This window comes from Ambystoma mexicanum, chromosome 6p (genome assembly GCF_040938575.1).
Source record: "Ambystoma mexicanum isolate Mex_15411 chromosome 6p, UKY_AmexF1_1, whole genome shotgun sequence".
Taxonomy (NCBI): Eukaryota; Metazoa; Chordata; class Amphibia; order Caudata; family Ambystomatidae; genus Ambystoma; species Ambystoma mexicanum.
This window is the reverse complement of record NC_090935.1, coordinates 573,986,766-574,004,433: the sequence shown is the minus strand read 5'-3', so window position 1 is coordinate 574,004,433 and position 17,668 is coordinate 573,986,766. Positions and strand designations below refer to the sequence as shown.

Below are 17,668 nucleotides of genomic sequence, written 5' to 3'. Positions count from 1 at the left end.
CTACCACCTTGAATGCCTCCCATACTGTCCCCACAGATTGCACGCTACCGGTGTTGATGTCAAAGTACTCAGTGATTGCCTCCCTCAGGTCCTCCCGGAATCCCGAATGCTGCAAGGCCTCCGGTCTAAGCCTCCATGTCGGGATCCGCGCACTAGGGGGTTGGTGTCGCCACTCCAGGACTAAGGGGGAATGGTCAGAGAGCACCCTAGCCTTATATTCCGCACCCACCATTTCTCCCACTATCTCAGCAGCAGCAAATACATAATGCAGCCTCATGTGCAAGTCATGTGGTGCCGCATAGTGTGAATACTGCCTGTCTGCTGGGTGCAGCCGCCTCAAGACATCTTCAAGCCAGAAAGTCTGTCAGCAGGGCCTGTAACGCCTTAGCAGCCGGGGTGGGTTTGTCTAACTTGCTGTCTGATCTGTCCATCTTGGGGTTCAAAGTGCAATTGAAGTCTCCTCCCCATAGGATCACGCCCCCCACCAGGGGGCTGATTTTGCTATAGAGAGTCCTAAAGTAAGCCGCTGTATCTTGATTAGGGGCATATAAATTTATAATGCTCACTTCCCGGTTTTCCAGCATCCCCTGCGCTACCACCATTCTACCTTCCGGGTCCACCGTCGACCGAGTCAGCTGGAACGGTACATGTGGTGCCACCCATATGATAACTCCCCTAGCGTAAACTGAATATGTGGCTCCTGTGATGCTCCCCCTCCATTTCTTTTTGACCACCTCCAGTTTCTCCCTAGTGAGGTGGGTTTCGTGTAATAGTGCTATATCCATCTTCATCCTTCTTAAATACATCATTACTTTATTGCGCTTAAGATAACTATTGAGGCCCCTCACATTCCAGGTCACCACTCTGAGGCTACCCAACGGCATTTATCTGATGTCCCGCCTCCTCCCCCAGTTTCTCTTTCCGCCCCTGATGACACAAAGTTCGGCTCGTTCCCCTCCCGCTCCCCACAAACTCCCCTTCCCCCTTTCTACAACTACAAACCACTGCAAACAACCCCTTCCCTCCCCCCTCTCCTCCCAACCCCAACAAGTGCCCAGCTCCATCACTGGATCTCAGGCTCCCCCGCTTTTGGTCCTGCCTTGGAACGCCTAGGCCAGCAACCCAGCAGGGTGTCACTGGACTATCGGTGACCTAACTAAACTTCTCGTATTGGGAATGTGAGGGCCGGCTCCGTAAAGCTCCCATACTTTTACCAAAGTTTTGAGTGCAAACGGATCATGCATATATCTATAGCCCTAGAAACACTCCCCCGCAGGTTATATCCTGTGCTATATTCAATTCTCATTGTCATCCCCAGACACATGTTACTTATCTCCGACCTTCTTCTGTTTGGATACCCGGTTCTTGGGGGCAACTCTGCACGTCCAACCATCCCAAAGGCGTCCTCCGGGGTTTCAAAAACAAGGTTCTGCTCTTGTGGAACACCTTCAATTTTGCTGGGTAGATCAACATGTACTTGTGGCCCGCTTCCCACAATCTTCTTTTCACGGACCCAAAGTTCATGCAACGGCGCTGCACCTGCATGGTATAATCCGGGTATGCCGTTATGTTCGCCGACCCTCTTTGTATTGTACCACCCTTCCGAAAGTGTTCAAGGATTTTTCCGCGGTCACAGTAATTCAGGATCTTAGCTATCACCGGCCTAGGGGGGTTTCCCGGCGGTGTCCTTCTCATCAGGGCCCTGTGCGCCCTCTCCACAACGAACCCCTGGGACAGCGCTCCTCCAGATATCTCCTACAACAGCATTGACTCAATTAATTCTGTGGGGTTGGTTCCCTCAGCACCTTCCGGCAATCCAAAGATACAAATGTTGTTTCTTCGGGTGCGTCCCTCCGTCTCCTCCGCCCGACTCTCCAGATTGCCCACTCGTTGCACTAGGGCATGGAGTTCCAATGTGGGCTGCACAGTCCGGCGTGTTCGGGGCCACCTCTTTTTCCAGAGTGACCTTACATCTTGCCGGAGAAGATTTACCTCCTCCTGTACTGCCCCAACTTTGAGCTCAAGTGCCCCTTTCAGTTCGTTCATAGCCAGTCCCAGTTTAGTTTCCCAGGCCACTTTCAGATCTGCAATTGCCGCCAGTACCTCCTCATTGCCCATAGTGTCTGAGCCCCCGTCGGGGGCCTTGTCTTTCCTCCTGGCTCCTTCAACGCCAGGTGGTGTTTTAGCGTATTCATCAAGTGTGGGTTGCTTGCCCTTTGGTCTCACAGGTTTGCTGGACATTGTGATGCGTCGGGAACGTATGGGCTGACCCTACCACACGTGGCCCTCATCCCGGGCAAACTAGATCACCTGAAGTGTCAGGGCCCAGCCAGGCCGCCTCAGGGGTATACTCAGACTGCCTATTCTACTCCTGGAGTAGGTTGTGTCCTCCCACGTGTTCATGCAGGTTTATTCCTTCCACTTAGTTCTCGACCTTCGGCTCCATTCAACTCCGGTCAACAGGCGCACTTCCCGGTCCTTATGTGGTACTGCAACTATGCGTATCTCACAGGCCCCCCAGCAAGTTTCTGTCCTCACCCCCCAACTGTGGTGTTATGCGAGGCTTCAAATCAGATCTGCCTTAATGGCAGGCCGCGTCGCAGATGCCCCCAGGCTCCAATATTGCCATTAGAGCATACTGTAACACTCCACCTGGTGATTTGCTGGCGTACACTGGGGGGAGGTCTCTACTTTTCTCCACTAGTACAGAGGGTATCTGAGCTCCTGGATCAGGTGGGGCCCAATGCTACCTCTATACTGCCATCAATGCCTTCCATTAAGCACAGCGCCTCGCCCGTGGCCAAACATCCCGGCGTAGCACAAGGCACGTTAAGACTGAGGTCACATGCCATGCGTGTACACTGGATACTACCATCCGGGCCGTGCAGAGCCCGCGTTGTAAAAACAGCTGGGTTGTGACTCCGTAGGCACTTTTCATCTTGAAGCTCTATGTGGCTTCAGCTCGTGAGGGGGGGCTAAGGTCGTCTCTGCCTTCCCGCCCGCAACACGCTCCGTCGCTCAGGGGCGCAGGGGACCTCAGGCGTCCCAAAGCTGGTTATAACTCTGGGGGCAGGCTCCCAGGGATGCGAATATCGGGCTAGTCCTCCCGCGGACCTCTCGCGCCCGGTGCGGCCAATTCCTCAGTCACTTTGTCACCAGAGGCGGATGCGTCCTCTGCATCTGTCCTCTCAGATGCCCCGGAATGGGGTTCGCTGAAGGCTCACTCACCCGCTGAGCACCGGGCTCCTCACAAATCCGCTCCAGTGGGCGTCCCAGGGCTAAGACGCGTCGCCGCGGGCCCCCCTCCTCACCAGCCGCAGTGCCGCATCCCTTTCAGTGCTGGCCGCCAGAGCCTTTGTTAGCTCCCCTCGGCCACCATTTTGGGGGTCTCTGCCCCTCAGAACGCCAACCCGGCAAAGCCCACGGGACGGTCCTCATCTAATGCTCGGGCTCGAAATTTTCAGGATGTCTGCACTTGCTATTCCGCAGCAAGTCAGTGAGGTTCCAGGGCTTCCGTGCTTATATTTAAGCACATTAATGCAGGATCGGACGCCGGATCTCGGGAGCTCTCTCAGAGCTTGACTGCTCACATGGCTTTCGTAGCCACGCCGCCGGGGCCCTAAGAGATTCAGGTGCGAGGACAGGAGAGCATGGTCAGACCAGGAGAGAGGTGTAGTGAAAGGTTTGGAGATGGGGATGTCTGCTGAGATGAGAGCATCTAAGGTATGTCCGGCTGAGTGCATCGGACCAGAGGGATAAATGGAGATGGAAAAAGTCACAAAGGTTGCTGAAGAGTCCAGTGGCCGAATCAGGAGAGTCAAGGTGAATATTGAAGTCTCTGAGGAGGAGAAGCTTGGAGGTGGAGGCAAGAAGAGAAGGGGAAGTTAACTGATAGTAGGTTTTTGAAGGTCATACCACTTTGAGGGAAAGAGGAAGACCGGACCAGGGGTCTGGTAGATGGTGGGGAGAGTGAACAAGAGGGTTGGAGAGACACAAAGCCTTCAGACGAGGCATTCGAATGAAGAGTAGGTCTGATTGGGAATAATAGTAGCAGCGACCCATTCAGGGAAGATCAAGGCCACTCCGTCTCCAGGTCGGTTAGGCCTGGACCTAGAGAGGATCTTGTAGCCCTCAGGGAGGAGTGTGTCAAAAGCAGTGACAGAGCTGCAAATGAACCACATCTCAGTGAGTGAGAGAACATCAAGGTCAACATCTTCTAGAAGGAGACAGATATCAGAGGAGTGTTTAAGAGCAGAGCAAGAGTTGAGGGTAGCTAGGTGAAGCTGGTTGCTACCTTTGAATAATTCTGAGGAGGGGTACAGCGATTTGGTATGCCCGTCGGGGGTGGAGAAGGGGCACGATGGGTGGCAGAAGAGGAAGTGCTGGGAGAAGGGAGGAAGTTGAAGTAGAGATGGAAGGCACCTATCAAGAAGGAGGAGGTTGGGCTGAGAGCCCTGGGCCACGACAGTGCCATTTTGATAGACATTAATGAAGCACTTAGAAGATGAGAAGCATGCCAACTGGTGCTACCATTAATGGGCGACGAAGAGAAAGGGGAGAGGATAGAGACCATGTGGGGGGTCCATAGGTCCTGAGAAGGAGCGACAAAGAGGATGTCTGTGATAGTCTGCCTGGAAGAAGCATTGACATAGATGTCACCATGGGTAGGCCTAGTTTTGAGACCAGGAGATCTTTTTTGAACTTTTTCCTTCCAGGCTTTGAGAGGTAGGATAGGTGATAGAGTAGAAGTTAGATTAAATAGTAGAGATGTAGAGCACAATGGAGAGAGAGAGCAGAGAGATGGAAAGGGGGGGAGAGAGTGACGGAGAAACTTGCATTAACAGGGAAACTGCACAATGCACAACAAACTCACCAGGCGGCCTACAAGTCAGGTGCACAAGACGTCCCAGGTCACTGAAAAAAGGGTAGGTAGCTTGATGCATGGAGAGACTCCACTTATTAGATGTTTGGGGTAGCTGGGCCTCCCTGGCATTCCGAAGTGGTGTGCAACATCAGGAGCCCACAACCATTGGGGCCATTTCGCTGTGCCTGTAGCCAGCTTCAACTCCGGGGCCAGGATCACAGTGTGCTCCGTTCTTTCGAAAAAGCTGACACTGTTCCAAGTGTCCTTCACCCCACATTCATTTTATTCATAAAAAGCACTGACTTCGCTGCTTCCGTGGACATGCTGCTCGAAGACCAAAATCCCCAGTCTGTACATCCATTTTTTTCATTAAAAAAGCAATGACTTCACATAAAAAAGCACTGACTTCACTGCTTCAGTGAGCGTGCTGCTCAAAGACCAGAATCCCCAGTCTGTTCAACAGGTAGCACAGGGGGTCCTCCACATTGTTCAGTGTCTGCCCATCAGCTGCTATATACAGTCGAGCACTGCATAAACTTGCCTGATGTTCCAAGGGCAATCTAACCAAGCCACCGGCTCCAAACCACCGGAGCAACTGCAGGGTCAGTCCCACGGGCTACAGGAATCTCATTCGCCGAGCCCCCCTCCCTCCTTTCCTTTTGCAGGGAGGCTACAGTGCCCACCTCGCTTTAATGGCTCCGGCCCACACCCAGGATCTCAGAGCAGGCTCCAAGCCCACCAACACGGCACTCTCCACCACCGCCTCACTATGCCGCTCTCTGCCCGCACAAGAGTAAAGGCCGATCCTCCACAGCTCAGGTCGGCACAGCCATCATGTTGCCCTCCAGATCTCCTGCTTTAGTGCAATGGCGCCACTTCAGGCCCCCACCGGGATGCCCACCAGGGGATATGAAAGCCTGAACCAGGGCCGCCCCTGTCCACCAGAGTCAGAGCTTCACCCGGATAAGGGCTGACAAATTGTTGGGGCTGCTGCGCTGCTAACCTCGTCACCTTCTCACCAATCTGCCGTCACAGCCCAGGCAGTAACAGGCTGCTCCGCCTCCACTTCCAAACAATGGGCCACTGCACGCCCTGCTCTCCTCTCCGACAGTTGCCTTATCTTGGTGTGTTCACCGCTAAGGAACCGCACTACAGCCCAGCGCTGTGTGTCCAGGCCTTAAACAGCACCAGCTGCTTTGGTTTTTCAGGCAAAAGGAGCCGTCAATTGCCACAGGATTTTTGCAGCTTGTCCCCCGCCACGTTTCAATAGCAGATCCCCTGTATAGCGGTGCGAACAGGCGTCAGCACGGCAGGATAATTTCCAATTTTATAGTGCGGGCGGAAGGGAGCTCACAAACCTGCAGCCATCTTGGCAGCCATCTTGAACAGACTATCCTCTTCAATTTTGTGCGAAGAGATTACAATTTACTTGAGTTGTGTCTTGTTAGCACTAGTCTATATAGTTTCAGAAGGGAACCAGCTTCATTCTTAGTGGAAGGTAATTTTAACACTTAAGATCAAACAGGATAATAAAAGAGGAAATGTTTTTAAGAGAAAGAGAAGTAAAAAACATTAAAATTGTGGGCAAAGTATTCATCTAAGATTTACAATTTGGCCAAAACAGTGAAAGGGGAAGTTAACTATGTGGATGGCAAGGTGAAAAATCATTCTTTAAAAAATAGCCAAGACTGAAATATTGTAGTGTAAAACTAGAAGGGTAGGAGTAACATGAACAGAAGGATAAAGACAAGTTTAAACATGGCTTCTAAAGATAAAGCTTTATGAATCCTGGACTCTATTAAATAATAGTTCTGTCTGAATTAGATAGCCATTTTATTTTTGCTCTAGATAATAACGATGTTTCTCTCTTGCAAGGCAGGCAGAAGTCACATAAAGGAAAACAGGAAAATAATTAGGTGAGACAAATGCCCCATCACTCAAAGATTCTGAGGCAGATGTGGGATAAACAGTCACTGAATCTGGTACCTGTAGAACAAATAAGTAATTTGGTTAATGTAATAAATGAGAATGAAAATAGATCAGGGTTTTTGAGTTGGCTATCAACACAGGTTACTCCTAAAATACAACTGTTAGTAGGTTTTTGAAGTAAGCTACCGAAATTGAAGTTGAGACTTCTTTGAATCAGGTACAGGAATCAGGCATCAGGATGAATCCGTACTGTTGTCACAAAGCTTAAATGAAGTGATGGCACTTGAACAACAAAGGGTGATTAGAGTTAAGTATATAAAGCAGGTAATTGAAATAGTTTCTAAAGGATAAATGTGAAAATGCAAACTCAAACTTTGATATTAAATGTGCCTCTCTAAAGACAGTGATATACCACTTCTCTATAGAAACCACATGATTCATCATGTTTTGCATAGTAGTCCACAATAATGGGTCATTATGACCAAGGATCTTGAGATAGTGGAATTTTATGAATTATAATATCCTGGCCTGTGCATGGCTCTAATTCAACTCCATGACAGTGGTGCAACATATCAGTTACGGTTAGCAATGGGTTATGAACTTAATTGAGGTAGAACAAGATGGCGCCAAAGCTTAGGACAGGTTGTTACTAGGATATTCCATTAAAAATGTAAGATCTTTTGTTTGTCCCCGGCGTTAACTTTTAACCCTTCCCAGGGGTAAAAGAATATGTAAATAAGTGAGACGCACCAAAGTGCAACGATATCTAAAACAGATAGAAAATCGCAAAAGACCAACAAGGCTACTTCGCTCAACTTATTTGACCACTGCCCTCCCACCCTCAAGATAACTTAAAGTCAGCTGGTGATAGAACATCCTCAGTCCAAGGTGTGAATATGTTCTGACCTTCGCTATGCCAGATTTCAGAAGCAATTAAAAACATTTCTTTTCCGCTCCTGAATGGAATGGAATTTCAGGATGCGACCTCTCTGATCTTGATATTACTGAATACCTTACACACTATTAGGTTTTGGTGTTGTAGAGGAAACATTTACATAACATAACATGCAATTTGATATTCTCCTTCATAGTTAGTTTAGCTTAGTAATGTTATGCAGACAGTTTCCATTTTATTTATTTACAGCAATCTACATTTTTGCACTGCTATAGTCTCTTCTGTTTGACATTAGTACATCCAAAAGCAGGGAGGCCTGGACGCAGGGTCAAGGCTGTGATCAGAGCTTGCAGAGGGGCAGGCCTGGGAAAACAGCTGAATAATGCATGATTTTACATCATTGTATTGAATGTATGTCTCTGCTCCAACACGGGGGTACAGAGAACCCAGTGCTACACTTAGAGGTTAAACATTGACATTCCTAGTCCTGACAAAGTCCTGACAAAGTCAGATATGCAGGTGAAGGGATATAATTGTGGACCTGTGAGTGAGTTTTGTTGATCGCAGGTGACACCAACACTTTGTGGGTAAGTTGACAGGACTGAGAGGTATAGCTGGAGACAGCTGTTAGGGTTGTGCCTACCATGCCTAGATGGGAAACTATACTAGATGTTTTAGTGCTGCTACAATAAAGACACATTGATTCAACGCTGTGCTTCTCCGTGCTGTAGGATACAAAGAAGCCAGTTCTGAAGAATGGACTTGGTCCAGCAAATCTATTCTGTCCATTATGAAGTTCTCTCAAAAGTTGTGCACTGCTGACCTGTATTTAGAATTGTGTATCTAGGTTTATAAAATGGAAACCAGCAAGGAAGCAATTGAGTGTTGTACAAGTAATTTAAGGTTAAAATACGTTGTTGCAAGGCAAGCTTCCAGATTACAATTGCCTGAATATTCCACACTACAGGGGTGACATATACCTAGGAGTAGCAGTGGGCCCCAAGTATTCCCTAATGAATGTGATTTTCAGGGAATACATAGGGGTACTTCCTGAACTGTAGGAACATTGGGGCAGACCTGAATGTGAATGGGATGCTGTTTCAGTAGGCTGGAATTTAGCAAGAGAAGGCCAGTTTCGTAATTTTCTCTTTGGGTACCAGTTTAGTCTTCCACTGTCAAATGGTCTGATGCAGAGAGGAGTGTAGCCAACTTGAACCGTTGAGTTTTGCAGCTAGGTTGGCTGATGATTGGGCAGTAGTTGTTTAATACGTGATGGAGGCAATTCTGAAGCTTGTCCAGGCTGGGATGGGAAATTAGTGTAATTAGTTTAAGGTGAGGGAGATGTTGCCAAATCCCCTAGTCCCATGCATACAGTGGTGTGGTGTAGTATACCTAAGTGGGGCCAGGTGTGTGGATGGCACAATGGTTCCCTCCATCAAGGTGCAAGATTACTTTGACCTGGACTGTGTTTCTGAAATCCTTAGTTAGGTTGGAGGGGTTTTTCTTCTGGAGGAGTGTTATTTGGCACTGTACGGCTTGGGATTTTTTCTTGATCCCAACAGGAGAGGTTGCTTTAAATAATGAAGCCAGGTGATTAGGAATATGGGGCCAATTGATGTGTGAATCAATCAATGTGTAGGTCACTCAGCCACCCTTGGATGGTTTCATGTTTTGATGGCTGGAATACTATGAAAAATCTTATTTCGGTTGGATTAAGAATCATGTAGGTACTTCTCAACCAAGCTTAAATGGATGTGAGATATTTCCTGAGCCCCTTTGAAATATATATGAGTACTCTCAGCCTAATTGTGAATTGATTTATTAGGGTAGTTGAGAAGTGACCTTAAGGATTCCATAGAGTGAAAGATGTTCACTGGGGAGATAATTAATCCCTGTTGGGCTCCACAGGTGACCGAGCAGTGGTACAGTCTGAGGTTGCCCATCCGCACTGCTTCGTATCGGTCCAAGAGGTAGGAATTGAGGACTGTGACCACCATTATATCTGTGGGTAGGCTTGTAAATATAGAGTGGCCAACTGTCAAACATGGCAGAGAAGTCAAAGAATTCTTCAGGAGTTTTCTCCTAAGCCAAATTGTTGGGCTTTAGATGCCAGGATGCCCTAAGTGCTGAGGCACATGCATGTCAATTCCTTGGCTACAGCTGTTCAATGTCATTCATTCCCATTAATAGCTGTGACATATTTTGTTTCCTGAATCCATGTTCATATTTTGGTTCAGTACCTTGCCTTGTCTCACACTGATTTTGGTAAATTGGCTTTGATTGGACTTCCTATTTCCTCGTTGGCTTCTTTGAACGCCAATTGTTATGATGTTGCAGCATGTTTGGTATCTGGAGCATGGAAGTATTACCACATTACCCCTATTTTAATAGAACTTCACTGGTTTCCTCTCAATTAGAGAATTATCATCAAACTGTTGTGTAATGTGCATAAAGCACTGTACTTGAGAATTCCATCCTATTTGTCAGGTAAAGTAAAGAATTACAGTGTTTCTCGAAGGCTTCGTAGCTTTGATTCTCTTAGTTTGTAGGTACAACGTTTTGGACATGTTTACACATTAAAAAGATCATACTCTGGTGCTGCTGTGAATCACTGAAATTCATTACCGGTTCATATACGGAATGTTACCTGAAATTTACCTGAAATTTACCTGAAATTTAGAAAAGTACTTAAAGCATGGCTCTAGAACACAGTCTTCTAATTAATTTTATATTATTTTTATTCCTGCTCTACACGGTTTTAATAATATCACTTTTATTAATGTTCTTTGTACTATTTGTGGTTTATTATATGTGTTTGATGTACAGCACGCAGATGACCGGGCCTTGTTTGTGTTATTTAAAAATTGTGAATACATAAATATATACATAAGGAGGACCAAGTGGCAGGAGTCGGCTTTATCCAAAATTTGGAGAGCATTCTCTGTGACCTTGTTGGTGGCAGTTTCCATGCTGCATCTGGGACTAAATCCAGACTGGTATTCATGAAGCTGGCCATGATGGTTAATCCAATCATGGATTTCATTGACAACTGCCTTCTCAATGATGTTTCCAGTTAACGGATGACTAGTCATTGGCTAGTAGTTAGCAAGGATGCTTGGGTCTGCAGTGTTTTTTTTGAGGAGCAGATGGATTACTGTCATGCATGCCCCATCACATATAGGGAATACACCAAGTTCACAACTCTTACAGTCCAGAGCGACAATCAGGAGTAAACGTTCTGTTACCTCACAGCAGCTGGCACGTCTATTCTTTTACCAAAGATGGCGCCTGCCATGGCGTTTGTGCAGACATGGGTGGACCGCGGGTTCCCAAAAAGCAAATCTTGCTGCAGCGCCTGACAGGCGGTACAGTCTCCCGATCCTCAGTACGCCAGCAAGCACGTGACAAGGCGTCCCGAACACCCAGACGCTCATCGCCAGACTCAGTAGCCGCGATCACTTCCTCATTTCATGGATCGCCACACGTGACACTCTTGTCTGGATCACATGGCTTGGCTCCTGCAGCAAACCAGGAACTACGAGACCCGACACGTGATGCACGCCATCAGGATCACGTGATTCGGGCCCCGTACATCGTGCATAAAACAGCTGTGTTCCTGTTGGTCGGTGCATCTCAGCTGTTCCGACCAGCGTTAGGCGTTTCCTGATTGCTATAACTCTTGTTATCTGGATTTTGACCACAGACCTTGCTTATTGGATTCCCTTTTGCCTCATCCTTAACGGCTTCACGCTCTACCTTGCTACATTTTCTGGCTTGACCTTAGAACTGCTATCAGGGACTGCATTTGGATTTACCTTTTGGCCTCAGACGTATTGGTATCCCGTTCTGCTCCATCCTCTGGACTCAAGCACTTCTACGCTCTCTACACTGGTTCAGGTGTTTCCAGTGGGTTCATTTCTTGTCTGGCCATCGTGTTATTCTTCCTGCCAGCTCCCGCTTGAATCCACTGAGGGAACAGAATATTCTCCTGAATATTCTACCACGTTCCAGTCCGCATCCCCGTTAAGGTGTCCTGCTTTACATATCTTGGTAGGCGTCCTTTCCCATTTCTTTTCTATTCATCCCTTTGCTGATGAAAGTGCTCCATACTTACTTAACCTGCTCCTTCTTCCACAGAAGCCCTTGGAGGACCTGGTGTTCTGTTCCTGCCACCTGTGGCCCTAATCCTCGAACAGCAAGTGTCTTGTGTCTTGCTGTTGGTTGCTTAGGGACAGAGGTATTCATACTCCACGCAAGCCTCAAGTCTTGACAATTACCCATCTTTCAAAGGTGGTTGGAAAGATGTACTGATCAAGAAATGCATTGGCAATTTGGAGGAAGAGGTTAAAGCCAGATCTTGAGAACTGTTTCATGATGCTAGGGGATAGAATGTTAGTGGTGTTGGAATATTTGCAAGGCCCTTAGGGGTTAGGATTATGACCGTTTTCCAGGGTTGTACTGCAAGAGGTGGGATTGTCAGTGGGGAGACCATCAAATGTGATGCATTGATTAGAACCATCAATCTGTCAAAACTAAAAGGAATTGAGTTTAAATATGTCCAAAAGTGAATTCAATATACATAATTTATATCCTATCTTCTGAATTATAATTGGCCATCATTTTCATCGATATAAAGTGATGCAGGGTAGAAAGGAACAAGTCAAAGTAAGGGAGTATGTCTTTAATCCTGGGAACAATTGGGCTGAGATTAAGTTACTGATAACTATGACATAGACATAAGGCATATTTGCAAGAAGCCACACAAAAGCTTTGGACAGTGATTGGACATATAGGGCCTGATTCACAGATTACTTGTCGATGGGACTGCACAATTATAAAACACTTCTGTGAATCAGGCCCATAGTTTCTAGACATTTTGGAACCTTACTGCTGTACTTTCAGTTTTTTTAAAAATAAATGGAGATATGTTGCATTACCCATTATCTCACCTTTATGAATTCCTTTGCTGGCTGCTGACACTTAGTCTCTATCTTAACAATGAATTCATGGCGGTTTATTATTTCATCTGACATTTTTTCTATGACGTTTGTATGAATAATGGACAATGAAGCCTCTGCCTCCTGCAGCCTGTGTAGAAGGACTTCCTCTTCATCATTTAGTTGTTGGTGTAACTTCTCCATTTCCATTTTAATGTAAATTCTCTGTTCACCTATTTCAGCCTGTGGAAGGAAAAAATACTATAATATGTGTCATGAAATCGAAGTACTATATTCGGGAATTGAATGCCATTCCTCTAAATGCATAACTTTTGATTTCATCAAGGTAGGAAGATGCAAATGTTACAGTTTGGCAGATGGGACATGAGATTGTGTTGGTTGGCCAGCAAGGAATGGATTGCATAGAGCCAGCCAGTAGCAACACATGCACAGTCCTGCCATTGCCAAACAGAAAACAGAAAAAGAAGGTAATATTAAACCATATCTGTTCAGAGAGCTGCATCACAATCAACTTGCACAATTAAAAGCATGTCAGCACCTTGAGCGATGAGCAATGTACATTTTTATGAGCTGAAGGGATTGCCCATCTATGCATGCTGTAGAGTGGCTCTTCAGTGCAAGTAACCAACACAATGTATGATTTCATTAAACATGCAACCTTTAGAGTGGAGATGTGCAGCACTGCGACCAAATAATGTTTAGTAGTAAGCATATAATGACACTTGACTTTTACAAATGTTATCCCAAACTCTACACCATCATACCAAAAAAAAGGTTTAAAAAAACAAAGGGGGTCATTCTGAGGTTGGAGGTAAGGCAAAAACGATGCCGGTAATGGATTACCGGCATCGCTTACCGCTACGGGCTATTCTGACCAACCAGACCGCTATTTACAACATTGTGCTTTACGATGCCGTAAATAGCGGTCCAGGCGCGCGCACTCGACACAACATGCCGGCATTACCGGCATGCCGTAAACCGGAACGCATCACAAGCCATGCGGACATGCAAATAAAGGCCTACTGAAGCCCAAAAAGTCCCTTACTGGCATAGAGTAAACACCAGAATCTCCGAGAAGGTATTAAGAACCCTGAGCAGTGTTACCAAGAGCCACAGGTGCACACAATCAGCACAGGTGGAGGTAATGGAGTCTGGCACAGCACAAAAGGAGCACACCCACACACCACACCCCCTCCCACACCAAGATGATACCAATAGTAGTAGCATTACGGAGCTGGAGGCCCTGCTTGCAAGGCAGCAACAACAACAACCACAGCCCCCACCACAGAGGAGACACAGTAGGAGAAGGAGGGTGAGACAGGCCCAGCATGCCCCACCAGTGCAGCCACCGTTACCACGCCGGCAGCCACCAATCCCTCGCATCAGACCCACCCCCTTCAACCTAACACCAGAGCAGATCCACACCCTGTACCGGCTTGACCGTGACACCATCACCACCATAGTGGACCTGATACATGGCGACATGGTGAGCCTCATAGAAATACGCACCGCCATCCCCCCTCTACTGAAGGTAGTGAATGTGCTCCACTTCCTTGCCACAGGCACCTATCAGCACAGCACACAGTGGGGCACATGCATGGTATATCACAACCCTTATTTTCCCGGATACTGAACCAAGTGCTGGATGCCCTCCTCAAGCACACAAGGGACTACATATCCCTACCACGGACTCCCCAGGAGATATTCGATACAAAAGTTGCCTTCCATGCACTGGCAGGCATGCCAAATTGTATAGGTGCCCTCGACTGCACCCACGTGGAGTTGGTGGTCCCGCATGCCATGGAGGTGGCATATCCCAACTGCAAGCAATACCACTCCATCAACGTTCAGATGGTATGCAACGCCAGCAAGAGCATCACACATTGATGTGCCCAATATCCAGGATCAACTCATGACTCTTTGGTCCTGCGGAACTCCACGCTACCACGCTTCATGGAGCGACATGCTGGACGACGTGCCTGGCTGCTTGGTGAGTTGCCTGACTGGGCCATGGCAGTGCATCGGGGCTGTGAGGTGGGTGGCTGCACACTCCACCTGGGTGGGAATGAGGGGGGGGGATGCATACTCCACCTGGATGGGAAGGGGGGAGAGATGCATACTCCACCTGGGTGGGAAGGGGGGGATGCATACTCCACTGGGGTGGGAAAGGGGGGAGATACATACTCCACCTTGGTGGGAAGGGGGGTGCATAAGATGTGCACCTCACCGAACACTGTTCCCCAAAGCAAGTGATACGGCACATGACTACCAAATCCCACAGTGATGAAGTAAGGCCGACACCTAACACTACATGACTAACAGGTAACCAGGCCACATTCCACCACACATCGGCGGCCCTCACACACGGTAAGGGCATCCTGCACTATGCACTGCATATGCACTATGTCGCTGCCTCCAGCATTTCACCACACAGGACAGCCATCCCTGGGAGTGCATTGAAGTGAGCCTAACAGGGATACCACAGCGTGTCACTGGTTCCGCACACCCATAGGAGTGCTGCAAGTCAACATGGTACTGATCAGTGCAGAATGACGAATATGCTACTGACTACATCCAACACTCCCTACTACCAAATCTCACAGAACACAACACATCAATGATTTTACTACAACACTGCTGCATGCATATACGATGCACGTGCAACAAGATGTGAGTGCACACCATAACCCATCTTGAAGAGGCTACCCCCTCCATCATTCCATTGCACAGGACACATAGCACGGCCAGAAATGGGGTCAATGCATCCAGGGAGGTGTGCGTATGGGCAGAAATCACCTGCTGCCATGTAAGACTAGTACAGTTGTCTTCCATGAATGTACGAACACTTACCTTCATTCCCCTCTCATGCAGGTGATGGTGGCTATCCCTAGAAGCTATTCCTTGAAGCCGTGGCTCATGAACCCTGTCAGAAACCCACAGAACAGGCTCGAGGAGGACTAAAATCGTTCCCATACCAGTACACGTGTGGTGATTGAGCAGACCTTTGGCCTGTTGAAGGCACGATTTCATTGCCTCAGCCGGTCGGGTGGGGCACTCATCTACAGCCATGAGAAGGTGTCCAAGATCACCATGGCATGTGTAATGCTGCACAATATGTGCATCCGTCGGAACGTGCCCCTGCCCCTTACATGGAACTGCTACCACCTGATGATGAAGAAGGGGAGGAGGAGGAAGAAGTGGCAGGACAGCATCACAGTGCCGATGCACAGGAGGGACGTGCCGTGCGGCTATCATTGATTGGACAATATTTCTGACACACAAGTCAGCAGAGGGTATGAGGATGTCAGGACATCGGGCACTGGGTGTGGGGATACATGTACACTATGCACTGTGCAATATTAAATGACACAGGCGCAATGATGAATGTCCACTCTGGTTTTTTTAGATGAACAACCGGTTTATTTAAAGTGAAAATTTCAATGTGAAAAACAAACCCTCCACCACCCTCACCCTCCCTCTCCCACCACAACTCCCAAACACACCCTCACCCCCCTTCCTCTCCCACCACAACTCCCAAACACACCCTCACCCCCTCTTCCCTTCACACCACAACTCCCAAACACATCCTCATCCCCCTCTCACCACAACAACCCCATACTAGTCCCAAAGGGTCCACATAGCCCACATGTGGATGGCAGTAATGTCACTGTGCGCTCCCGGGGCCAGGGGGAGGCATGTCCTGGCGGCGCATCGTAAAGGGCGAGCGATGGAGTGGGCTGGTCTGGGTCGAGTTGCTAGTTGAGGGGGTGTCCTCATGCTGGGGCTGTTGTGCAGGATGTGCAGCCTCCAGAGCATCTGCTATGCAGCCAAGGACCTCACAGAGCCGGTTGGTGCTGTCCATCATGACCTGGCCCAGTGCCCTCAGTTCATCCCGCCACTCCTCCCTTGCCTGCCGATTGTCCTGCATGAAGTCAGAGATCAGGGCTATGAGCTGCTCAGCCCGCTGTGCATCTGCGGCTGATGTTGTGGCCCTGCTGGGGATCGGGCTCACATGTCCTGCCGGCGCTTCCTAAAGGGAACTGGCCACAGGACTGGCATTTCCCTGTGTTGCTCCTTGGCCAGATAGCTCAGGTGTGTCGGTCTCACCCGAGTCACTATAGGAGACCTGGGGGTTGGAGTCGGCATCAGGGGTGTGGACGACTTCAAATGTGTCCTCCTCAGTCGCTCCACAGATGGAATTGGGGCTGTCGGCAACATCGAGGGGGGCCGTGGCTGCCACCTCCCCAGCCACACTCGACTCCTCAGACCGCAGCGTTGGACATGTGTCTGTAGCCAGTGCAGGGAGGGGTGGGGGTGGTGGGTGCTGCACCCTCCACGGGCCTTGCTAGAGCCGGTGGTGTGCGTCCAGGTGTTGTCTTCCTGGCTGGGGGACGGCAGCACCTGCCTTGGCCCCGGGAAGTGCTGGGGCGGTTGCTCTCCTGCTCCTCGCTGTCATGCTCACTGACTGTGGGGGTGGAAGAGAGGGACGGCATGAGTGATGATTTGAGAGCCAGCATTTATACATGGCTACAATAGCACATTCAGATACTTGTGGGTTATCGGCATTTCGGTGGGGAACGGCACATAATTCAATACTTGGGTGGTAAATGCATGCATATGTCTGTGTCACTCATGTTGGCCGAGTACTGTGCTGTCTAACATGCACACTGTTTACATCAACTGCCATGTGTGCCTCATGGAATGGGCCACTTTGTGTGGTATGTGTCAAATAGGTTACGGCCTCGCACCTGGCACTAGCCTGGGTCTCACTTGCTTCGGCATGATTTACAGGGGGTGGGGGAGTGTGGCCGACCATGCCATGACTCCTTGGCCAGACCTTACCAGTGACTTTCATAACATTGGCGTTGGCAGTATTGACTTTGGACACTCAGCTCCATCAGCGGATGACATTGCCCCACACTCCATTTCTCCAACCCCTTCGATGGATTCGGGGCCTATCATGGCCGCACATGTCTCCTCCCACGGCTTAAGTTTCATGGGCGAACCTGGGCCTCCTCCAGT

The 17,668-nt window shown here is 48.6% G+C and overlaps 1 protein-coding gene across 2 annotated transcripts in view; it reads right to left on the bottom strand.

Annotated features, from left to right (window-relative positions):
- LOC138511606 (E3 ubiquitin-protein ligase TRIM39-like) overlaps positions 1-17,668 on the bottom strand; it is a 1,024,620-nt gene that overhangs the window by 806,671 nt on the left and 200,281 nt on the right. For both annotated transcript variants that reach the window (XM_069627393.1, XM_069627392.1), the window contains exon 3: positions 12,638-12,868. In XM_069627393.1, the coding sequence (XP_069483494.1) occupies positions 12,638-12,868 (231 nt within the window). The remainder of the gene's footprint in view (positions 1-12,637; positions 12,869-17,668) is intronic.